General features: G+C 52.1%; 2 protein-coding genes across 9 annotated transcripts in view; one reads left to right on the top strand and one right to left on the bottom strand.

Moving 5' to 3' along the window:
• Positions 1–25,043, top strand: part of LOC133232708 (secreted and transmembrane protein 1A-like) — a 59,735-nt gene that overhangs the window by 26,391 nt on the left and 8,301 nt on the right. The window contains exons 1-2 of one of the 8 annotated variants that reach the window (XM_061392464.1): positions 5,760–5,890; positions 20,578–20,703. The exons of 2 other annotated variants lie outside the window; for them this stretch is intronic. The gene's annotated coding sequence lies outside the window, so the exon portion shown is untranslated. Of the gene's footprint in view, positions 1–5,759; positions 5,891–6,335; positions 6,424–15,864; positions 16,230–20,577; positions 20,704–25,043 lie in introns of those variants that run through there. 5 more of the 8 variants (XM_061392463.1, XM_061392462.1, XM_061392461.1 and 2 more) reach the window with 5 other exon arrangements.
• Positions 11,831–20,233, bottom strand: LOC133232707 (syncytin-1-like). The gene is made up of 2 exons (XM_061392457.1): positions 19,832–20,233; positions 11,831–14,416 (listed from the first exon to the last, which is right to left on the bottom strand). The coding sequence occupies exon 2, from the start codon at positions 13,432–13,434 to the stop codon at positions 12,442–12,444; it is 993 nt and encodes a 330-aa protein (XP_061248441.1). The 5' UTR covers positions 13,435–14,416; positions 19,832–20,233; the 3' UTR covers positions 11,831–12,441.

Below are 25,043 nucleotides of genomic sequence, written 5' to 3'. Positions count from 1 at the left end.
CTCTCCCTGGTGTGCAAGTGGGGCAGAGGGGCAGGATCACGGGGCTACCAGTGTTATCTTAACTAGACACTCCTGTGAGAAAGTCAGCCCTGAGCTTCTGAGCGGGGCAGGGGCAGCTTGTGAGTTATCCTGGATGATCTGGAGGGGTCTCTGACGGGGACTCGACCTGAAGGCCATGTGGCCGGCCCCCAGCTCCTCCCCAGGCTTGCCCTAGAGTGTGGCAGGAAGGCTCGCTCCAACCTGGAGCTCATGCACACCAAGAGGGGCTCTCTAAGGAAATTAACACAAAATCACCAGTACAAGTCCTGGGACAGAAGCAAATGCTTATTTGGAATGAGAAAAGAAATCACACATTTTATAAAGCATCCAAAATATCCAGGAAGTAACAATATTTTAAAATTAACTGACACCGCAGACCATTCTTTTTTTTTTTTTGGTTGCATAATTTCACTGTCTCTTCTTTGGTGGCCTCTTCAGATGACCACAAAAGAGCAAGGAGAAATGTCATTCTTACGAAAGCACAAGTCTGGCCGGAACAAGACGTTTATGATGGAGCAGGATGGGCTTGGCCTGCTGGGGTGTGAAACAAGTGCCTTGGCTCCCTACAAACACAGGAATTTCAGGAAATTCTAGTTTTCAAAGTCTCACACAGAAAGAAAGATGGGCAGCAGGGGGTGGGGGTGGGGGTGGAGTTGGTGCAGTTATAATTGTGTCTGACTGCATCGTGGAGAGCACTCCCGAAAGTGAAATGTGTGTTGACCAACATGGACAAGTACCACGGCCTCTGCCAACAATCTCACATCTTATACACCTCAGCTGACGCTGCCAGGCACCGAAGGACACGGGTCCCTTTCGTCCACCCCTTGAACCACACATCTCACAGCTTCCTGTCATGAAGCCAGAGAGCCCGCCCAGAGCAGGGGGCATGTAGGGAAGAAGTCTGTACCTGGAGGCCAGAATGGATTGCAAATGTAGTGGTTTAAAACAACAGCAATTAATTTTTTCACAAATCTGGAGGCCAGAAGTTCAAAACCAGCGTAGGGTCGGTGCTTCCTGGAGGCTCCGAGGGAGAACCTGCCCCAGGCTTCTTCCAGCTCCTGGTGGTGCTGGCGATGCGTGCTTCCTGGGCTTGTTACCACGTCTCCACACTCTCTGCCCCGTCATACATGGCCTTCTCTCAGTATCCAAAATCGTCTCTCCTTGTAAGGACATCAGTCGTATCGGGATTAAGGCCAGACAGGATGGTTTGGTCTTGACTACATCTGCAAAGACCCTGACTCCAAATAAGGTTCCATTCACAGGTCCGGGAGGATGAATTTGAGGGAGTACCATTCACCCTTGGGCTTCCACGGTCCCTCAGCACTAAAGAACCCTTTTGCAACGCAGGAGCCGTAGGAGACATGAGTTCGATCCCTGGGTCAGGAAAATCCCCTGGAGGAGAGCATGGCAATCCACTCCAGTATTCTTGCCTGGAGAATCCCATGGACAGAGGAACCTGGTGGGCTACGGTCCATGGGGTCACAAAGAGTCAGACACGACTGAAGTGACTAAGCACATACGTTTTCAACCTCAGCTCACCATTCCTCTCCCAGATAGATAGCAAAACCTTCATTGATCTTAGAGACACTGGCACACCCATCAATAGACCTATCAAATCAACCAAATGTATTGTCAGGTCAATTTGCTCTTAACCAAGTCTCAGAGATGCTCTGGGCAGACTGAGGCCGCCTGACACGCAAGCAGACTGGAGAGAGACAGGGGTCCGGATCACTGCGGTTGCACATCTTCACCAAGTTTTACATCATATGCGATGCCCCAGGCCTTGGGAGCCTCTGAGGCCTGATTGTCAGAACCACATAGTAAAACCGCCTCGGCCCACTGGATAGGATGTTTCCAGGAGATGGTGTCCACCCTGTGTTCCAGCTCAAACCCCCTACACACAACTTCTAGACACCGAGAGTGGATGGTTATTCCTATACAGCAGGTGTGATGGGGCCCAGTTCCTTGCAGGGCAGCACAGATCCCAGGTCAAAGACCCACCTCAGCCCCACACCCTGAAGCTTCTCTGAGAGTCTGCTGCGGGTCTCTCAACCATCAGAGCTGAGACCACTCCAGGCCTCTACCCCACAGTGGATCTTTCCAGCCCTGCCTCATACCACATTGCTGTGGGGTCAGCTCTGGGCTCTACAAGGAGGACACACCCAATTCAGGGTCAGTGGGTGCTCAGCCTGAAGAACACTCCGGGCAGTGCCCTGCAGATGCCTGACTGATGTAACCACGTTAAGATCGAAAGACCCATGGACACCCCAGACTCAGTCCTGCTTAAGAGGAGATTTACCATCCTCTTTTATTCACCCTGGGCCAAGAGGAAGACAGAGGAGGGGACTCAGCCTCCAGGCCACAGTCCTCCAAACAAGGAGGGGATGCCAGCTCCAGTGGGCCCAGAACGCCTGGGGAGAACCTGGCTGCTGTGGGAGCCTCGGCCCTGGGACAGCTGCCACGCTTCCAGCCCCTCAACCCAGGGTCCCACAACTACAGACTGAGGCCCATGTGGTCACCATTGTCCTGGCCTCCCTACAACACCACAGGCTGGGAAGCACTGACCTCTCCACAACAGCCCCGGTAGCCATTAACAATGAATGAGGCCTTGGGCCTGGAGAGGAACAATGGTGAGTGGCCCAGAGACTGAGACATGGGGCCCACTGCAGCATCAGGAGAAAGGGACACAAATACCTATAAGTGGGAGGGAAGTTCTCTGTCAGATGGATTTTTTCCCATCTGAGCCTCCAGGGAAGCCACAGAGTGACCCTCAAACATGCCTTTGCATCTGGCTGACCCTCCTCCAGTGTCTGGGTTTCCCAGCCACATCCCATGGCCACACAGACCAACTGGGTTTAACCCATTCATTTCCTTGGAATGTAGCAATTTTTTTTTCTTTCATAAAGTCTATGGGGGCAGCTATCAGCTGAAACCAGATATATCAAAATGTCCATCTTCCCATCACGGCTGAAAGCAAAGAGTTCTGGTTTCGGACCACCTGCCCTCCCAGTTCATGCTGAGCCTGCCCATCTCCCCATGTAGGAAGAGAGTGGCTGTGGGGTCACGCCCCTTGTCTCACGGGTGCCTCAGGCAGGCAGGGTCACTGCAGGCTGGGTGGGGGGTGGCAAGTGAGGGGGCAGAAGGGACTGGGCGCCTGTCAGCACTGTCACTGAGAGTTGTTTGCCATCGATGGCTCCCTGCTCCCACCACTGGCAGAAAGCTCAGTCTTGTCACTTCCAGCAAGAGTCAGGCCGTGACCTCTGCCAGCAGTCCAGTGTGCCCCTGGGCGTGGCCCTGTCAGTGCTCCCCGCCCTGCTGCCTAGAGACATGTGGAAGTCGGGGTGCCTCTGGAGTTGGGGCCACAGGCTCCCCTGCTGGAAGGTTCCCAAGGAGGGAAGGCAGCAGCACGCCTCTGCTCAGATTCCCGCTGACTCGCGCCCGCTGCCTCCCCAGTGCGCAGGCGGGGGAGGCACACCTTCCACCCTGGCTTTCAGGTTTCCGCGGGTCCCCCTGCCATCACCTGCAGAACGGATGCTGCCCTGTGAGCCAGGCTGGGGTTCCCCTGGTTCCCGTGAGGCACAGAGAGGGCCTGAGCCCTGTGACCTGGGCCCAGCTCCCCACCCCTGCCTACCAGGCCACCGAGGGGACTTAGGATTCATGCTTCTGGGGTGAATGGATTAAGGAAATCTCTGATCCTAAAGGCCTGAGTGATGCTGATCTGGATGAAACCTCCAACTCTGGCCCCACCTGAGAAACGGAGAGGTGGCCCCGCGGATATGGAATCCATTAGCCATAGACCTTCACTTAAATACACCAAGCACCAAAGACGTAAACCTGGGGTGCTTCTGGTAGACTTTCTTTTTTTCTCTCACCACTTGTAAAAAGAGCATCTCCTTCAAAACACACATTCCAGGAAGCTAATAGAAAAGGCTGAGGATTAAACATTCTGGGCAAACCATAGCAATGCGGCCTCAGTGACTGGCGGCCTGCCCTCATGGAGACCGGGCTCGTCACTGACTGTCATCTGAGTGAACGGCTGAGGCGCTTGATGAATAACACGTGTTTTCAGTTTAAAACCATTTCTAAGGTTTATTTCAGTTTGTTTGTTTTGAAGTCAGAGAAAACCCCAACTCATACGGAGAATGAGCTGGGAGGTTCAGACATTCGACACAGGCACAGGTCACACTCACTCAGCTGCGCCCTGTGACTGTCCTGCCCACAGGCTGTAGACGGGCCTGCACTGGAGAAAGCGTGGGACGTATGTGGGCAACTCTCGTCGCCGCCACGGACCCCGCTGCTGGACACGGTGCGGGATGCCATGAGGGGACATCCTGAAGGGAATCACGAGGGGACCCAAAGAGGAGTCACTACGAAGGGATAATCATGAGAGGATGCCACAAGGAGACACCATGAGGGAAACATCATGAGGGGATGTCATGAGAGGACACCATGAGGGCAGCCGTGAAGGGAACATCATGAGGAGCCGCCATGGGGGAACCGTTGGGTACACTATGAGGGGAACAGGATCAGGGACGCCACGAGGGGATAGTAAGGAGGAGACCACGAGAGGAAAGAAACATCATCCGGGGAAGCCAGGACGGAACAACCTGAGGAGATGCCATGAGGAGAATATTAAGGGGAACAGCCATGTGGGGAACTTGAGGGGAACTGTGAGAGGATTCTCTGAGGGGATATCAGGGGAGTGTGCCATGAGGGGACATTGACAGGTACACAAACGGCCCCACTGAGGCATAGCCACGCCTCCTACTTTATGCCCCTGTTCCTGCTGTGCGTTGCACTTTTGTTTAAAGACCCACGACTAGACAAAACCAGCACGTAAACACAAGACTGAATCACACCCATAAATCTTTGGGTGGTGGGAGGATTATGGAATCTGAGGGCTTCCAGGAACCCTTGGCCTGCCCCACTGGCCTGTGGCAGGCCCCTCAAGTTCCTGGGGATCCCAACGACACAGAGGAGCAGCCCTGGGGCTGCAACATCCGCTCCCAGGCCTGGGACTCTGGTGCTGACTTACTGTTTGCCAATGGCATCCCCTGGTGGTGACTTCAGGCTGCATGGATGGGTGTGTCCCTACCCCAAACCGCAGCCTCCAAAAAGGAGCCCCAGCCCAATGCCAGCCTGGCTCTCATCAGAACCAAAACTAAGCGCCTGTCCTTGGAAACGCTGAGAACTCCCGACTCTTATCTGTGTGGCCTCTGTTTTCTGATCTGTGGAATCAGGATGCTGCGTCCTCAGCGTCCATTGTTCTCTCCCGGCAGAGCCCTGTCTGGTGGGTTGGGAACATGTGGAAGCCATCCCCAGGCCAGCTCTGCTGCATCAGCAGCCCCACAGACCTGCTGTGAGTGTGCAGGTGTGTCATGTCTGTGAGTGCGGGTGTGCAGTGTCTAAGTGTGCATGCATGTGCCCCTGGTGTTAGGTGTGTTCCCAGGGCCCTTGGAGCAGGTACCATGGTTCCTGGATCCCTCGTGCCTCGGCCAGGTCTAGTGACTGCAGGTCAATAGAAGACCTGATTAATAACCACAGGACCTTGAGAGGCAGAGGGTTGGACCCCAAAGGCAGGAACCACAAACTTAGAGGACTGAGAACCAGATGTTGGCCAAGGCCACTTTGGGGAAGGATTTTCTGCTTATCTGCGATTTCCAAGGCTTCTAAAATGAACATGAACTTCTGTGGAAATAAGAAAACACACCACGGTAACATTCTCAGCCAGTCTGTAGCCTATGTCCACAGTCTGGGTGAAACAGAGACACAGAGAAGCATCAAGAAGGGCAGAGGGGCGACCCATCCAGCCTTCCCCTGCAGATGGAAACCCCAGGCGGTGCAGAAGCCTGTGAGTGGGGTGCGGGTGTGTGGGTGCTGTGTCACTGTTCTGGTTTGACAGCAAAGGGGCGGGGGGCAGTGTTACGGAAATGACAATGGAGGAAGGCTTGTTCAGGTTTCAGTGTCCGGAGAACAGGCCTCTGACTGACTTCTGATCTTGCCTGGGCTATATGCCTGCTGGCAAACACACAAATTGTTACCAGTAAGTAAGGGGCACTTTGGTTAAGAAAGGGCATGGGGCTTGGATTTTCTTGAGCCCCTGGAGTTCTGGCCAACTCCCTGGGGTCTGGGAAATCTCCTGACTCACAAGGTGAAACAAACAACAATGTAAAAGGTGAAGGAAAACCAGAGCTGCATTGTTGCACACCCACGGATGATGGTGTCAGCTGCACCCTGGGATTCCAAGTGGGAGCCTCCAAAACCGCAATTTGAAGTCTCACCTGCGAGATTCGGACCTTTTCCCAACTGGGACTCCATATGCTGTTACCAAGGGACCTTCCAGCTCTGTTTACATCTGGATGTTGGTTGGCCCCATGTGGTGATGTATGTGCTGTTACTTTTCTCTATTGTTTCTATTTCTCTTCTTTTAATGCCTGTATATTGAAAATAAGCCAAATATTCTTCTAGTAAATATTGAAAATGTTTATTGTGTGAAAAGTGGTTTCTTTTGTTAATGAATCCTTCGAACCAAAAACAAAAGTAAATCAGCAAAATGGTGAGGGGGGGTGGCTCCAAGGTCACCCAGCCAGATGTGATGCGGCACCATCCTTGAGGACTGTTTTACCTCTCTGTGACAATTGAGATTCTCTGCAATCTCAACAGACTGTCCTGGCAGAATTGGTGCCCATGAACACTCCCTATGATGCCGAAAAAAGTGATACTGCGGCAGGAGATGGTTTCCAAATTGGGTCCTGGAGCTCATCTTTGTACTAAGACTCCAGGAACAGTCATGCTTGTCTGGGGTTCATCCTTTGCCAGGCCACATAGGACATGTGTGTGCTTACCACAGGGCATCCAACCCCGAGACAGTGTGAGGCCAGTGCTGAGAAACTTCAAAACAGCCGAGTTCATGCCAGACTGGTGGGGCTCAGGGCCCCACAGCTGGGTGTGGCCTCTCAGTGGACTCCAGCCTGGGTCAGGCCCCCTGAGAACTGGAGAAACAGAAGGTGCCGTGTCAGAGTCCAAGGCCCCGAATCCTCAGCCAAAGGTCACTCTCATGTGGAGAAACCTCTGCAGCCTGTTCAGGGTCTGGTGTTGACTGGTTCACACCCTGGGCATCTTGCCCTGAAAATGACACTCTCTGCTCTAGCTTTTCGGTCGCCACCAGAAACATCCACGACTGAGCATCGTTTCTGCTTTGGCTCAGTCTCTTCATTCTTTCTGGAGCTGTTAGTAATTACCCTCTGCTCGCCCTGCTCTTGCCCAGTATCATATTAGACACATTCTGATCTGGGGCTGGGGTGGGGTGGGGCGCTCATCGGGTATCATACTTTTTGCCTTTGCATACTGTTCATGGGGTCCTCATGGCAAGAATACTGGGAGGAGTTTCCATTTCCTCCTCCAGTGGACCAGTTTTGTCAGAACCCTTCACTATGTCCTGTCTCTCTTGGGTGGCCCCATGTGGCATGACTCACAGCTTCACTGAGTTACACAAGCCCCTTCACCACGACAGGGCTGGGATCCATGAAGGGGTTAAGAAGATGTATGTGCCATAATCATGATGCTGGAGATTCTTAAAGGTGCTTTCTCAAACCACTCAGCAGAGGCAGTGGCTGGTGTGCGCTCTTTTGGTGGAGTATGCTTCTTGGGATTTGGTGGCAATTCCTTTTCATTATTTCCTGATTCTGCAGAAAGAGAAATTGTAGGAGCAAGTCCTCGGAACACTCCAGCTTTTAGAAACACAGTCTTCAGTACCCCGGCTCGTTTTTGCTGCAGTAGAAAGGAGGTCACTATAGCAGTGACTGGGGAGTGGGCTGTGTAATCGGCCTGGTGGATGGAGGTCACACCCTAAAACACAATCTCTTCACATCCAAGCCTTTCGAACAGACCGAGTAATGGGGCAGAGTGACACGCTTCCCTGTGGAGGGATGGGGCCTGCCTGGGGAGGAGGAAACGTGCCTTGTGCCAGCCACCCCACGCACGGCCCTTGCTTAAAGCTGCACATTCTGCCTCTTTTTGAAAAGCAAGACTGTGGATGTTGGACTCTCAGGACATTTGGGCTAAAATGTACTCACACACTCAACCCAGACGACGCAGGAATTCTCTGTCAATTTAAATGCCATTTCTCAAGAATCGAAGTTTAAAAGTCATTTATATCAATGGCTTAGGGAAATAGGATTTGTAGGTTGTAGAAGATGTTTCCCCTTTTGCAACAGTCTTATAATTAGGAAGGAGAAGGCAATGGCACCCCTCTCCAGTACTCTTGCCTGGAAAATCCATGGACAGAGGAGCCTGGTAGGCTGCAGTCTGTGGGGTCGGTAAGAGTCGGACAGGACTGAGCGACTTCACTTTCACTTTTCTCTTTCATGCATTGGAGAAGGAAATGGCAACCCACTCCATTATTCTTGCCTGGAGAATCCCAGGGACGGCGGAGCCTGGTGGGCTGCCGCCTATGGGGTCACACAGAGTCGGACACAACTGAAGTGACAGCATAAAATTAGGAAAAACGCTAAGAAAGAAGCTATTAAACCATGTACGTGGTCTCCAATCTAAGCTACAGGCAAATGAGACAAGGAAGCTCATTGCTCAGGTGTTAGGAAACCAACACCGAGAGGGCCAGGAATGCGGTGCAGGAGGTAATAGAATCACTCACTAATTAAAGCCATTGCTGCACTCCCTCCCCCGAGGCTTGGCTTCCAAGCCACTGCTGGAGGAAACAGGAGAGACAGGGTGGAAATGGCAAAAAGGGGCCAGGCTAGTTGCTGCCCTGATTCTGGTCGTTTGTGTTTGAAGGAGGAGGAGGAACTTGCTGCTTTCGCAATATGTTGCCAAGCTCCACATTTCTTCCCTGTGATCTTGACACTCCAATGTATCCTGATCCCAATGTATCACGGTGGATCACTGTGGATTTTTTTAGACACTCATCCTAAGGCCTCCCATTCTCTGGAAACCCTTCCACACCTGTGCCATAGGCACCCTCTGCAGGGTGACTTACAGGTTCATCATGCCCTCGCCCCGGGGGACAGGTGTGCTTTCCAGGCTCCCCTAAGGAAACTGGTCAAAGGAGTATCCCAAAATAAAACCTGGCAGGGAAAGTGCATCAGATGTCGGGTGGGTGAGCTATAGAAGGAGAGAGAGATGAAGAAAGTTTGTGAGTTGATGGCCAGGGCAGGACGGTGGCAGCAGCCAGCCCGAGGAATCACAGGAGACCTCACAGAGGGGCCTCAGCCCTGACGACCTCTTTTCCCTGGCCAGCAGGTGGGGGCCCATTCCTCCAGCTCTGGTTTCCTTTTGTGTGTCCTGAGGCTCCAGTATCTTCCATCCCTCCAACCACTGGGACTCAGAACTGAAATAGAAACCCAAATCTCACTTTTCCACCATGAGGACAGGTTAACCTGAAGCCCCTCAAAGGAAACACGAATCAGAAAGTCAGAATGCTTTAGCTCTAATGAAAGAAAAATGTGAGTCCTCTGGGCATCTCAGGCCTTGATACCCCAGTGCTGTGCTGTGATCTGCCCTGACTGTGTGTCCTGCAGGGTGATAGAGAGAGCTCTGGCCACTGATCAGCCCTTGAAGCTGGGGGCCCCTCTCCCTCTGGGTTCCAGCCACAGGGGAAGGTTTTGCCCCTGGGAGGGCTGGCCCTAGACCTACCTGTGGAGTGGGGTTGGACCCACCTGAAACAAATCCGTGGCCACCAGGTTTGTGAGGTGTGGGCCAGCATGTGGCATGGCTCCTGGACACCTCCCCCCGTGCGGTCCAGGAGCAGCAGCAGCTGGTGAGCAGCACACAGCATCGCCGCTGTCCAGACCTGAAGAACAAAGCCACATGTGACCAGGTGCTCCAGGGATGCACAGGCAGGAGACAGGTTGATCACAGCAGGCACGGTCCTGAGATCTGATGTGGTCTCCTGTGTGTTTATGAGTGGTGGACTGCCCTCTCTTCTGCAGCAGTGCTTAATTCTAAAACAAATTCTAAAGTTCTCCTGACAATTTTAACTCTAAACCTGTCATGGAGCTTTATTCATTGTCTGACTCCAGGATAGCAGGGATTGCTCCCAGCCCTGTGGCTCCATGGCATACACCATGTGAGCCTACGTGAGCCCGTGTTTGTGAGAGCGCCCGGTTGTGGGTCAAGTCGAGCCCGAGGGCAGTGGCCACCGTCATGGGCCAGGTGGGCTAATGGAAGTGCACGGTGAGCCCAGCAGGACAGCACCGGGTGCTTTGGGGCAGCCTCCAGCCACACTGAGCTCCAAGGTCTAGTCACTCTGCAGAGTCTCAAAGCTATCTAAGTAAAGACTAAAGAAAAGACAAAAAAGAAAAAGATTCATGCAAGTTGTGTTGAAGTCTGTTTTGAGAAAAAGGTGTAGATCTGGGTTGGAAGGAGACACAGGGCAAAAGTGACCCAGGCACTCCCTATCCTCCATGAACTGCCCTGCAACACGACAGCGACACGTGCAGCCAGAGCAAGCCCTGTAAGGTATAGTTCAGGCCAAGGCAGAAAAAGGAAAGACGACCTCAACAGACATTCAGTTCAGGTCAGTTCAGTCGCTCAATCGTGACCAACTCTCTGCGAACCCATGAATCGCAGCACGCCAGGCCTCCCTGTCCATCACCAACTCCCGGAGTTCACTGAGACTCAGGTCCATTGAGTCAGTGATGCCATCCAGCCATCTCATCCTCTGTCGTCCCTTTCTCCTCCTGCCCCCAATCTCTCCTAGCATCAGTCTTTTCCAATGAGTCAGCTCTTCACATGAGGTGGCCAAAGTACTGGAGTTTCAGCTTTAGCATCATTCCCTTCAAAGAAATCCCAGGGCTGGTCTCCTTCAGAATGCACTGGTTGGATCTCCTTGCAGTCCAAGGGACTCTCAAGAGTCTTCTCCAACACCACAGTTCAAAAGCATCAATTCTTTGGCGCTCAGCCTTCTTCACAGTCCAACTCTCACATCCATACATGACCACAGGAAAAACCATAGCCTTGACTAGATGGACTTTGTTGGCAAAGTAATGTCTCTGCTTTTGAATATGTTATCTAGGTTGGTCATAACTTTCCTTCCAAGGAGTAAGCGTCTTTTAATTTCATGGCTGCAGTCACCATCTGCAGTGATTTTTGAGCCCAGAAAAATAAAGTCTGACACTGTTTCCACTGTTTCCACATCTATTTCCCATGAAGTGATGGGACCGGATGCCATGATCTTCGTTTTCTAAATGTTGAGCTCTAAGCCAACTTTTTCACTCTCCACTTTCACTTTCATCAAGAGGCTTTTTAGTTCCTCTTCACTTTCTGTCATAAGGGTGGTGTCATCTGCATATCTGAGGTTATTGATAATTCTCCCGGCAATCTTGTTTCCAGCTTGTGTTTCTTCCAGTCCAGTGTTTCTCATGATGTACTCTGCATGTAAGTTAAATAAGCAGGGTGACAATATACAGCCTTGACGTACTCCTTTTCCTATTTGAAACCAGTCTGTTGTTCCGTATCCAGTTCTAACTGCTGTTTCCTGACCTGCATACAGATTTCTCAAGAGGCAGGTCAGGTGGTCTGGTATTCCCATCTCTTTCAGAATTTTCCACAGCCTATTGTGATCCACACAGTGAAAGGCTTTGGCATAGTCAATAAAGCAGAAATAGATGTTTTTCTGGAACTCTCTTGCTTTTTCCATGATCCTGCAGATGTTGGCAATTTGATCTCTGGTTCCTCTGCCTTTTCTAAAACCAGCTTGAATATCAGGAAGTTCACAGTTCACATATTGCTAAAGCCAGGCTTGGAGAATTTTGAGCATTCCTGATGAGTGCAATTGTGCAGTAGTTTGAGAATTCTTTGGCATTGCCTTTCTTTGGGATTAGAATGAAAACTGACCTTTTCCAGTCCTGTGGCCACTGCTGAGTTTTCCAAATTTGCTGGCAGATTGAGTGCAGCACTTTCACAGCATCAGGTTACCTTTATTCAGGCAAGGACAGGCGAAGTCGGCCTAACGACCAGGCTGAGCTTGGAGAGGGATCAGGGAGGCTCCATATTTATAGGGAGGTTTGTGCAGGTGATAAGGGAAACGTTCATCAGCCGGGATGTTTTGGGTAGTTTTTGGTTGAGATGGCATTGCAGTTGGGCAGGGGGTGATAAGTCTTCTGGGCAGGTGTAGGGGGTGGAAGGTTTCTGGACAGGGGGTGATAAGTCCCAGATAGATGCAACCAGCCTGGAGCATCAGGGCGGGACCTAAAGTTCTGTTTTGTTTTCTCTGAAGTTAGATGATTCAGCAAGGGCCTTTGAGACTCTTGTTTTCTTTTCTTGGCCCAAAAGACTCCTTCATTCCAGACCTGAAATCATTGTAAAAAAATGGGAAAAAGGTGCCGTATCTCTCTGGCTACTTCTTGCTGGATTGGGGCAACGAGTTGGGTCTGGAATGGAGGATCATCCTAGGGCCCAGGGTCTCCTTTTTCTGAGCTTGGGGTGAGGCTCTCGAGAAGAAAAATGGTGTTGACCTGATCTCGAGAGATGGCCCGAATCCGTTCTTGGAGAAACCTTTGAAAGAGATTGAAGAAACAGGGTCCAAATAAGAGGAATAGAATGATAAGTACCAGTGGTCCCAGGAGGGAGCAACCAAGGGAACTGCTTTCGGGGACTGTAAAGGTTTTGTAACTCTTTTCTGCGGCGTTCAATTCTGTCTCTAAGTTCTTTGACTCTGTCCTGGACTACACCCGTTTCATTAACAAAATAGCAGCACACTTCTCCTAGGAAAAGGCAGGTCCCTCCCTTTTCTGCGGTGAGAAGGTCCAGGGCTCGCCTATTTTGAAGAGCCACAGAAGCTAATGAGTTAATTGGTCTTTGGATTGAAAGGAAGGACTCCACTCCCTGCTCCATGTCTTCATTAAGTTCTTGGGACAGCTTGTAGTAGAATTGGGCAGAGGTCGAGCTGCCTCCAATCCTGGTGCCTACGGCTGCTGCTCTGCCAGTCCCAATCAGGAGCGGGGCTATGACGGCTCGTCTTTTCCTGTGGGAAAGTTCCCCTTGTGGGGAGATTCTTGTTCTCCCTCTTCTTCTTTGAGGAATGTTAGGCCCGGGGTCAGGAAGACCAAGATGCAAGGTCCAGGGGGTCCAACGGGAGACACGAGTATGTGCAGGTCCCGCAGAGAGTGAGGATTCCCGGATGGTGCAATTGTGTGTGCTGTTCCAGAGAACCCAAGTGGAACAGAAGGAGGGAGTGGAGTTTGTAAGACCAGTGTAGTTGGGACTAGAGTAGTTGATACAGGTTAGGTGTGAAGAGGCTGAGAGAAGGACATTGTCAGAGACTGGCCCAATGAGTTGTGTATTTTTTTGTTGGGAAGGGGAGGTGTAGTTGCCCTGTAAAGGCCAGGTTGAAGGTAAAGGAATTGTTATGACGGTGAGGGAGACAGTGACATGCATATCTTAGACTGGGATGTGTGTTGTGTGTACTGGAAGAATTGGAAGGAAGAGTTGAGAAGGCGGGTAAGGTGTTGGTTGCCAGAGGGAGGTTTTAGGACAGGCCATAATTGGGAAAGGAAGTCTAGGCGTTTATAAGGCTCAGGAGTCGCCTGTACCTGGGAAATTATGTTCTTGATGACTTGTTCTTGTTTCTTTTCCCGATTTTGATCTAGTACCCCGCCCCCGACTGAGTATCCCCAGTGAGTAATGGGATAGAAACATATGTTTCTTCCATTTGGCTTATGGCAGGTACTAATGAAATTCCCTCTCTGTTGTACTTGAATAGTGAGTAGGGATTTGGACTTCCCGCCCCTGAGGTTCATGGTGCATGGTTTTGGAGCTGTATTATAACATGAGGAATGTACATAGGAATAAATGTCAGAGCAGGGGCAGGGAGTAGCCAGAAGGCTGGGGAGTGCAGCAAGGATGAGGAACAGAGGAGTCATGGGCTGTTAGTTAGGCAGTGCAGAGGAAATAGCACCCTAGGAGTAGAACACAGCTAGCAACGTAGGCGATACCCACGGAAAGACGAAGGCTAGGTGGCCAGTCCTGAGGGAGACAGTTACCTGGCCTAGAGCAAGGATTAAGCTTAAGAGTGCTGTTAGAGTTAGAGAGACAGGGAGAGGCCAGTGAGGGCGGGGGAAAGGCCCCAAGTTGGTGGTGGTTTGAGTCTGAGGAGGAACACTGTTTATTAGGATGTAAAATGATGTAGAGAATGAGAGTAAAGAAATCAATTTCGTCTGGAGTCAGGTTGCAGAAGGTTCCCTGGAGCCACAGTTGAGACACCAGTGTAGTCAGGTCTTTGGAGGAGGTTCCTGTTGGGGCGCTGGTCCAGAGGTCTTGTTGGGTCAGGAACAGTTGCAGGCTGAGAGTCCAGGTCATTCAGTGCCTTCTTGGATGGTGGACAGAGGTTGTCGCTGGGTGAATTTTAAGGAGGTGGGTCCTGTGAGGGAGACCCGATAGGTGTCATTTAAGGAGGGCAGTGCAGGATCGGAGGTGACCCACTTTAGGCGAGACGGGTGTACCCAGGAGGTGACCTCGAGTTTACCTGCAGTTGGGGTGTGGAGGATGATTTTGAATGGTCCCTGCCACTTTGGGGTTAGGTCACCCTGGGGATTATCAGACAGACAGACCGTGTCCCCAGTTTGTAAAGGGGGCAGGAGGGCTTGGGGATCAGGGGCAGGCAAGAAGTGGTTGACGTATTTCCAGAGGCCATTGCGGAGTTCTGCCAGCAGAGAGGAGTGTAAGAAGCTTGGTATGGGAGGGGGTTCACGGCTGCCTCCAGGAGGGAGCACGGGCCTTCCACACATCACCTCAAAGGGGCTCAGCCCCAGGGGCTTTTTCAACAAAGCCCGTATTCAGAGGAGAACACTTGGCACAAGTTTAGTCCAATCCAGATGTACTTCGAGGGTTAGTTTGGTAAGGGTTTCTTTGATTTTTCTATTCATCCTTTCTACCTTTCCTGAGGACTGGGGACAGTATGTAATGTGAAATTTCCAGGGTATCTGTAAGAATTGGACAAGTTGTTGGGTGACCTCGGATGTAAATTACGGGCCGTTATCAGACTGTAGGGATGAAGGCAGGCCAAACCTGGGGATAATTTTTGTGAGGGGGATTTGGGCCCCGGTGTGGGCTCTTGTGTTTGTGGTGGGAAATGCTTCTACCCACCCCGAAAAGGTGTCCACAAGGTCCAGGAGGTATCTGACTCTCCGGACCGGGGGCATATGAGTACAGTCTATCTGCCAATCCTGTGTTGGGAGGCTGCCTCGCATCTGATGGGTTGGAAAGGATGTCAGTTTAAGGTTGGAATTGGGGTTAGTACGTTGACATGTTTGACAGGAGCAGGTAAGGTTATCTAAATATTGTTGGTCAGCATTGGATATGGGGAAGTGGTTATGGAGGAACTGTCGGAGTGTCTTGGATGAGGGAGGAAAAAGTGAGTGTAGATAAGAGAGGATTTCTGTGGTGGTGGGAGGGTCAGGTGGAATCAGAGCTAGGATGACAGGGGACTGGAGGGAAGGATGGGACAGGGCTGTCTCCTTTCCTTCTTGTCTGCAGCATTGTTGTAGCTGATACGACACTTCCCTTTTGATGCCCCTACAGTGGAGGATGGCGGCTTTGTTTGGTAAGAGTGCTGCCTCTAGGAGTTTGTGGATCAGGTCTGAATTAATAATGGGGGGTCCCTTTTGGGTTAGGAAAGCTCTTTCCCTCCATATTAGGATGTTTGAGTGAAGTACGTTATAGGCATATTTGGAGTCTGTGTGGATGTTAACCCTTAGATTTTTAGCCAGAGTTAAAGCTCTGGTGGCTTCCCAGTTAAAGGCTTTCCTGGTGGCTCAGAGGATAAAGCGTCTGCCTGCAAAGCAGGAGACCCAGGTTTGATCTCTGGGTGGGAAGATCCCCTGGAGAAGGAAATGGCAACCCACTCCAGTATTCTTGCTTGGAGAATCCCATGGACAGAGGAGCCTGGTGGGCTACAGTCCACGGGGTCGCAAAGAGTCGGACAGGACTGAGCGACTTCACACACACACTCAAAGCTCTGGTGAGAGCTATCAGTTCTGCCTGTTGGGAGGTGGTGTGAGGTGGCAGAGGTGAAGCTTCAGTTGTCTGGGTTCCGTGATTGTGACAAAGGTCCCCTGGATGATGGCGTATTCTGCTGCAAAGGGTGGGATTTTTGAGAGCTGCCATCAATGAACCAGTGTGGGGTGTCTGGGTCTAGGATGGGCTGATCTGTTAAATGTTGGAAGGGGTTTTGGGTAAGATCTACTGTTAGGCTGCAGCTATGTAGGAAGGAGTCTGTTGTAGAGGACGTGGGTAATAAGCTGGCGGGGTTAAGGGGAGAGCAGGGGGAGAATGAGAGCTGAGGGTCGAGGAGAAAAGCATGTAGGACCTGTACCCTGGAAGGGGGAAGGGAGAGGAAAGCCCGATGTGATAGTAAGTCTCCGAAGGTGTGTGGAGAACAGACTGTTAAAGGGGCATGCCTAGAGGGTTTATTTGCTTCGGGTACGAGGGCTGCGATAGCAGCTATGGCCTGTATACAGGGAGGCCAGCCCTTGGTCACCATGTCAGCTGTTTTGATAGATAGGCTATGGGAGCCCAGGTGTCTCCAGCCCGCTGACACAGAAGTCACAGGGCCTGTCCTTGGTTGGAGTATACAAAGAGAAAGAATGGTCTGGTGTGATCTGGCAGGTGGAGAGTTGGCACTCGGAGGAGGCTCTGGGTGAGCTGGCAAAGAGGATTGGCCAGTGAGGAGGGGTTAAAAAGGGGCTCATCCGGACATCCTTTAGTTGCCTCACAGAGAGGCTTTGCAAGGAGGGAGAAGTTAGGGATCCAGATACGGAAAAAGTTGAGGAGGCCAAGGGTAGACAGAAGCTCCCTTTTTGTTTTTGGAAGTGGACAGTTAATCAAGGCCTGGATTCTATCTGGGGCAATCGTTCTTTGTTGATGGGATATGGAGAGCCCCAGGTAGGTGACATTTGTCTGGGCTATTTGGGCCTTAGATTGGGATACCCGATAACCCCAGGATCCCAGGGCCCCAAGGAGTTTGGCAGTATGTTGGAGGCAGAGTTTTCGGGTTGGGCTACAAAGGAGGAGGTCATCTACGTATTGCAGGAGATGACTCAGGGCTAGGTCGAGTGTCTCTAGGTCCTTTTGTAAAGCCTGTCCAAAAAAGTGGGGACTGTCTCTGAACCCCTGGGGGAGAACTGTCCATGTTAGTTGTTGGGAAATGTGAGTCTCAGGGTCTTGCCAGGTGAAGGTGAAAAGGGGTTGGGAGAGGGGGTGGAGCAGGATGGTGAAAAAGGCGTCTTTGAGATCTAATATCGTGAAGTGGGTTGCAGTCAGGGGTATGGCGGACAGAAGGGTATAAGGGTTAGGGACTACTGGGAATGTCGATGTGATGGCCTCAATGACTTTCACAGATCCTGGTTCAGGATCCTGGACCTGATTCTGGTCCCTTCCTTACTGCCAGAGTAGGGGTGTTGTGTGGTGAATGGGTAGGAATTAGGATAGAGGCTTGAAGAAGACGGTCTACGATAGGCTTAAGTCCCTTGTGGGCCTCCGGGGTGAGAGAGTACTGTTGTTGGGTGATTATAGTCAAGGGGTCTTTTAGGGTAATGTGGACTGGGGGATGATGTTTGGCTATGGATGGGTGATCAGTGTCCCAGACTTGGGGGTCTGAGGTGGGTAGATCCAAGGGAAGGTCAGGGTGAGGGATAGGGACCGTCCAGGTGCCATCTGCATGCAGAATATAGAGACTGTATCGAGAGGGGTATGGTCATAAAGACCCCCAATTTGGATAACAAACCTCTCCCTAGGCGTGCCATCGGGCACTGAGGCATTATGAGGAGTGAGTGTATAAGGGTCGATTTTCCAAATTGACAGAGTAATAGAGGGCTGATTTTTGGCCTTAGGGGAACTCCAGAGACCCCCTTGACTGTGAGTTCTGAGTCTTGAGTTGGGCCAGAGTAGGAAGTTAAGAGAGAGAAAGTAGCTCCAGTGTCTACTATAAAAGAGGTCTTTTTTCCAGCCAGTACCCCATCTACCCTAAGTTCCGAGCTCATGTTTGAGACACGGGCCGGGGGGCTGGAACCTGGGCCCCATCATTGGAACAACTCTCGTAGGATTGGGCTGGGGTTCTGGGGAGAAGTGGGGATTTCCCCAGAGTTGCCAGGGCGTCCCTGGGGACAGTCCATCTTCCAGTGTCCCCATTGGCCACAGGTTGGGCATGCTTTTGGGGGGGCCGCGGGTGTGGGCATGCCTTTGCCCAGTGTCCTGAACTTGTTGCATCGGAAGCAGGGTCCGGGGATGGGAGGTCTTAAATCCCGTTCTGGGATGACGTGGGCCAGGTTGATCTCTTCCCTTAATTGCTGCCGCCAAAAGGGCATATTTAGCTTTTCTCTCACGTTCCTTTTCTCTCTTAGCCTCCTCCTCTCTATTAACACCTTGAAGCCTACTTCTAGAAAGTCTCTTTGGGGGGTCTCAGGGCCCTTTTCTAGTTGTTGAAGCTTGCGTCTGATGTCAGGGGCGGACTGGCCGATGAATTGAATGTGAAGGTAGAGTAAGCCAGCAGGGGTGGTGATATCTAGGTTGGTATACTTCTGGACTGCCTCTGTGAGGCGGGCTGAGAATAAGGCTGGATTTTTGTCTTCCCCTTGGGTGATTTCCCTGACTTTATCAAAATTGACATGGATATGAGTATTTTCCTGCATCCCTTCTAGAATGCAGGTAATCATATGATTCTCCTGATACCTGGGTCACCAGGCTGGTAAGTCCAGTGGGCATCTAACGGAGGCACTGCCTCATCAGCACCTGGGCTCTCCCGATCTTGGTTATGTAAATGATCAGCATGGACTTTTGCAGCTTGCCAGATATGGTCTTTTTCATCAGGGGTGAGAGTGGCATTTAGGATATAATAGACATCACTCCATGTGAGGTTATAGGCCTGTGAGAGTCTCAGGAATTCTTTGCTGGATCTGGTAGGATTTTCAGAAAATGATCCTAACTTTTCTTCTATCTGGCTCATATCTGACCATGAAAATGGTACGTGGACTCGGGTGGGGCCCTCTGGTCCTGCCACCTCTCTCAGGGGATCGTGTTGGGTACATGACCGTGTGGCAGTGGGGGAAGGAAGTGGGGAGGGGGAGTCGGGGAGATGGAGTAGTGGGGTTGAGGGGGAGTCAGAGAGGTTTCTGGGCCAGTAGGAGAGTTGGATGAAGGGGAAGGAGAGGGTTGGCGGGTGGCGGGTAGAGAGGGTCTCTCCGTAGGTCGAACTCCTGGGGCGGGCGCGGAAGGTCTCAGTCTGCGGTTAATTGAGGAAGAGCCCATTTGCTTGGGAGGCAAGGTGCATAGAAGGACCTTGTGGGTGGAGCGGGCCTTGCATAGGGAGGGCCTGCTCCAAAGGGCCCAAAAGGCTTGGGCATATGGGACCTCCGACCACTTGCCATTCTGTTTAAGGAAGTTGATGAGATTTTGAAGAATGTTGAAGTCAAATGTGCCGACTACAGGCCAGTGGTCTTGATTGTCTAATTGGTATTGAGGCCACATCTGTGTACAGAGTTGTTTTAAATGGTTAGCTTTGAGTTCAGTGAGTGACAGTGGTTTGAGATTTTTGAGAACGCAGGTCAGAGGGGAATCTTTTGGGACGGATTGGCCAGACCCCATAATTGAAAGGCAAGCAGAGGCTCCTATTGAGAGCTCGAGTCCTCACCCATAGTTGCAATAGGAGTTATGAGAAGAGAGCTCTGTGTTGAGGTGGAGCATCCCCCACCGTCACCTACAGACTGCCGCTGGGCTGGGGGTCCCCGGGACCTGGAGAGGACTGAGTTCTAGGGCACCTCCTGAACCGTCCGGATCTTACCTTAATCTAGGGGCCGGCTTGAGTGGAGTGTTGCATGTAGAGCAGTCGAATGGCAGGAGTTCCCTATTCTGGAGGTCGTCAGAAAGAGAGAGAGAGGGAAAGGGGGTAGAGCCGAGGCCTGGGGGTACGCAAAGCACCAATAAAGCCTTAGGCCAAGGCTTGCACCACTCACGAAGGCACTAGTGTCCCGGAGGGGAACTTGAGCCCTGGCAGAAAAGTGAGCTCGGAGGATGTTCGCGCTCCCAGATTCCTGGAAAAGGGAAAACATGAGAGTGAGGGAGAGTGAGAGGGAGTGAGACGAGTGCCTCGCCCCTTCCAGGTTTCGGCACCAAGAACGTAAGGTATAGTTCAGGCCGAGGCAGAGAGAGGAAAGACGAGCTCAACAGAAGTAGGTTACCTTCATTCAGGCACGGAGGGGTGACAGTCAGCCTAAGCACCAGGCTGAGAGCCGAGAGGGACCAGGGAGGCTCCATATTTATAGGGAGGTTTGTGGAAGCGATAAGGGAAACGTTAATCAGGCGGGATGTTTTGGGTATTCTTTAGTTGAGATGGCATTTGTAGTTGGGCAGGGGGTGATAAGTCTTCTGGGCAGGTGTAGGCGGTGGAAGGTCTCTGGACAGGGGGTGATAAGTCCCAGATAGATGCAACCGGCCTGGAGCATCAGGGCGGGACCTAAAGTTCTGTTTGTTTTCTCTGAAGTTAGATGATTCAGCAAGGGCCTTTGAGACTGTTGTTTTCTTTTCTAGGCCCAAAAGACTCCTTCAGGCCCAAGTGTGATTCTGATGACGACAGTGTCACCAGCTGGAGGGGCCTCTGGCTGCCTGGACCCCTGAATGACCATGTGGCACAGGCCCCCTGCACAGGCTCCCAGGGTAGGGTGGCTGCTGATGCTGCTGCTAAGTCGCTTCAGTTGTGTCCGACTCTGTGCGACCCCATAGACAGCAGCCCTCCAGGCTCCCCGGTCCCTGGGATTCTCCAGGCAGGAACACAGGGTAGGGCTGGAGGCCCCTGTTTCCACGGATCCCCCACCGCAGACCATCACCAGGAGGCCCCTCTTCCAACAGACGGCACAGGCAGCTGAGAGGAGACCTGGTCAGGTGTATATGTGCCTGGGGGATCACCCACATATGAGTCTCCCTCACCCTGAGCAGACCCTCAGACCAGGGCCCCCAGGCATGTTGACTCACACCTGCCAACTTGGGGCCCAGTTCAGAATGGTATTCTGCCTCCCCCTGACCACCCCCGAGAGCAGCTGCCTAGGAGGCCTGTCCAGTTAGAGCCAGACATGAAACAATGGACTGGTTCCAAATTGGGAAAGGAGTACGTCAAGGCTATATATTGTCACCCTGCTTATTTAACTTATAAGTAGAGTACATAGAGCAAAATGCTGGGCTGGTTGAAGCACAAGCCGAAATCAAGATTGCCGGGAGAAATATCAATAATCTCAGATATGCAGATGATATCACCCTTATGGCAGAAAGCGAACAGGAACTAAAGAGCTTCTTGATGAAACTGAAAAAGAGAATGAAAAAGCTGGCTAAAAACACGACATACAAAAAACTAAGATCTTGCCTGCCTCCCAGACATCTCAGCTTTTCGGCAGGATAGCCCTCACGGGGACAAGGAGGCAGGAGGCTGGGCTGCTCCCTGGGCTGGTCATTCTGTCAAGGCCCCTGCCTAGTCCCTAGTCTGGCTCCTGAGACAGGATGACCTCCCGCTCCCGACAAATGCCTTCTCCACCCACCTCCCCTCCCCCCAGCAGAGTGCAAGCCAGAGACGTGCATGAGTGATGAGTATTCCAGCCCCAAGGCCACGTCATTGGTTCCAGGTCCACGTGTTCCTCTGTGTGTGTGTGAGTCGCTCAGTCATGTACAACTCTTAGTGACCCCATGGACTGTAGCCTGCCAGGCTTTACTGCCCACGGAGTTCTCCAGGCAAGAATACTGGTGTGGGTTGCCATTCCCTCTTCCAGGGGTTCTTCCCGACCCAGGGATGGAAACTGAGTCTCCTACGTTGCAGGCAGATTCTTTACCGTCTGAGCCACCAGGGAATCCCATCTGCTCCTTTAGTAGCAAACAATCCCCATTCTTTTAGCCTCTGAATGCTTTTTTGAACCCCTTATCAGCTGAGCCAGTGAAAATCCAACAGCAAAATGGAAACTGGGTGGCTGATGCTCCATGCGCGAAAACGATGGAGTGAAGGAGTGTGGGGCCTCCATTCTCATGCCACCAGTTAAGTCCCGAGATTTAGTGCCAAATGGCAACAAACCGGGTTTTGTGACTAGTGTGCATATTTTATGAAGCAGGTGGGACTCAGTGCTCTTCGAAAACCATACTCATCTCCTTAATTTAGTAGTCTGCCTCCAAAAGCTTCCCAGGTGACTCAGAGATAAAGAATCTGTCTACCCAGCAGGAGAGGCAAGTTTGGTCCCTGGGTGGAGAAGACCCCTGGAGAAGGGAATGGCAACATACTCCAGGATTCTGCCTGGGAAATCTCAGGGACGGAGGAGCCTGATGGTCTACCGTCCATGACATCGTAAAACAGTTGGACTCAACTCAGCAAATAAAAGAGCAGCAGCCACCTCCAAAGTGGGGAGGGGCTGGGGACCCGGCTCTGTAAACAGGTGATCCTCAACCCCAGGGACACCCATGGCTGTTGAGCAACATTCACGGAGAACCAACTGTGCTCAGAATGGCTGACCTTCACACCATGGGAGAGCAGGGACCTCGTCAGAACAAAACACCTTGTTTACTGACCCCTCGAAGAAGGGAACTGCACGCTCTCTCCCTCCCTCACCCCCACCCCAGGGGGCCCAGCCTCAGTGTGGACAGTCCCCTGGGGTTCCCATGAAGCCTGAACAGCCGGCTGGGCTCTGCTCTCAGCCTGTGGACCTCCCCCTCAGGCTGACTCTGGCACATTCCGGAAGGTGGGGACCTGAACCCTCAGGTGTGTGCTGACCAGCTGACGCCCAGGCTTCTGGACCTGTCCCTTGGGCACCTGCCCTCAGCCTCCTGCTCACAGCCCTCCTCGGGGCCCCTTGTGGGAAAACACCCTGTTTTAAACTTTGACCCTCAGTCACTCTCAGACCTGGTGGCCTCTGGCCTGTATATTCTAGCCCTGGGCCTGGAAGCCTCTACCAGGAGAAGAGGTCAGAGTTCAAATGAGGATGCAGAGGAAGTAAGCACTGCCCCAGGGTTGGGGTGAGGAGGATGAGAACAGGAGGGGCATCTGTGCTCCTGGAGTGTCCTGGCACTGAGGGCCAATCTTCTCAGGCCAGGAGGGCGGGAAGACCCTTGAACCTTCTGACACCTACTCAAGGCTGAGTGAGCCTCTGAACAGGGTGGCTTTGGGGGAGTGTTTTGGGGGGATGCAGTTGACTAAAAGAAAACCGCACAGTGAGAGAGCTATGATGGAGTGAGAGAATCCATCCCAAGAGATGGGGGAGGCCAATTCGTGGGGCTTCTGGCCAGGAGTACAGGTGCACTTTCCTGGTGCTCTAGTGGTAAAGAACCCGCCTACCAGTGCAGGAACCGTAAGAGACCTGGGTTCGATCTCAAGATCCCCTGAGGAGGGCGTGGCAACCCACCCCAGTATTCTTGCCTGGAGAATCCAATAGCTATAGGCCATAGGGTCGCAGAGTTGGACACAACTGAAATGACTTGGCACGTACAGATGGTCAAGGATACTTCTGGGTGAAGGTGACTCTACTGCTTGCCACAGAGAACAGATATATCACAGGATAAGGGTGAGGGTGCTTTTCTTTTTGTGGAAAACGCAAGCAGCTGGGGTCAGTGAAATTCTTCCTGAGTCACACATCTAATCATCTGAGGGGCTGCTTGTCCAGATACACAGAGTCCGTTAACGTCTCTAATTCCTGTCTGAGCACAGAAGTGCACTGTGAGTCCACGGCTGCAGCAGATCAACCTTTGCAGAACAGGACAGTGAGCAAGACACTCTGTGCTCCTCTTTTGTGTGCAGGGTCAAGCCCAGCAGGCTGTAGCCCTTAGCTGAGTCACTCAGGGATGGCCCCTCGGACTTGGTGACCATCTAGGAGCCCCTGGGAACTCCCCCTCTTCTCCAGATGGTCTTGGGGTGACCTACCACCCAGGAAAGGCAGCATGGTGGTACCAGGGTCCCACAGCCCTCCCCTGGGAAAGGCCAGGGATGGGTCAGAAGGGGGAGATGATGGCCTTCAAAGGACCCAGGGTTTTGCACTTAGAGCCTGTGGGCATTTCAGCCTGGCCCCAGCCCTTCCACCCACCACCCCGGGGCCTTGGGGAAGCCCGAGATAGCCAAGGAGGGATCATTCTACTGTCCCTTCTCCTCCCATCAACTCTGCTCTCTCTAACCCCCCCAAAATTGCTGTTTATTCTTAAAGAACACAGTATTCTCTGATTACTTGAGCACAGGACTGTTGTAGAAATTCTGGAGGAAAAAAAGTTGAAGAAACTGTAAAAACCTTTAGTTCCCAGACTCAGACTTACTTCCTGATGATATTTTATGTTCGTCTAGCTCTTCTGGAAGTATATGTTTCTATGGATTCAAAGGAAGGGGCTTCCCAGGTGGCAGCAGTGGTAAAGAACCTGCCTGCCAATTCAGGAGCTATAAGCACATGCAGGCTCGATCCCCAGATCGGGACGATCTCCTGGAGGATCGCATCGCAGCTCACTTCAGAATTCTTGCCTGGGAAATCCCATGGACAGAGGAGCCTGGCGGGCTGCACGTTAGTGGGTCCCAAAGAGTCAGACGCCATTGAGTTAGCATGCAGGCAGGTGTGCATTCAAAGGGAAATTGGGACGATGCTGTCTGCACAGTTGAGGGTTTAGGCTGCCTGATTCTGCTGATGCCCCAACAGTACTGTCAGGCGTGCACAGCCTCACCACAGCCCCTAAGTCCACACCAGACACGTCCACACACAGGAGCTGTGTAATGAACCTGTAACTGATGCAGCTGCGGTCACAGGAGCGCCCCAACCAGATCCTCTGCTTCCCCGCAGACCCTCAGGTGGTCCCAGGAGCACTGGCTCCTCCAGGCTCAGCGGCACTTCCAGGAGCAGGGCCCCTCTCTGCCACACGACAGACCCCAGGGACCCTCCCCCTTGATGACCATTTCAAGCAGCCCCTGAAGAAGGTCTTTCCCAGCTCCTGCCTCCCCCAGGAACAGCTGAGGAGTCTCCCTCTGTTTGCAGTGCTCTTTCTGAGATGCCTCTCAG

Source organism: Bos javanicus, chromosome 19 (assembly GCF_032452875.1).
Source record: "Bos javanicus breed banteng chromosome 19, ARS-OSU_banteng_1.0, whole genome shotgun sequence".
NCBI lineage: Eukaryota > Metazoa > Chordata > Mammalia > Artiodactyla > Bovidae > Bos > Bos javanicus.
The sequence above is the reverse complement of the archived record's forward strand: the minus strand, read 5'-3'. Positions and strand labels throughout refer to the sequence as shown.

Coding starts and splice junctions, on each gene's coding strand:
- LOC133232707 (XM_061392457.1), bottom strand. CDS start 13,434: ATGCATGTCACTGTCTCCCTCACCGTCATAACAATTCCTTTACCTTCA.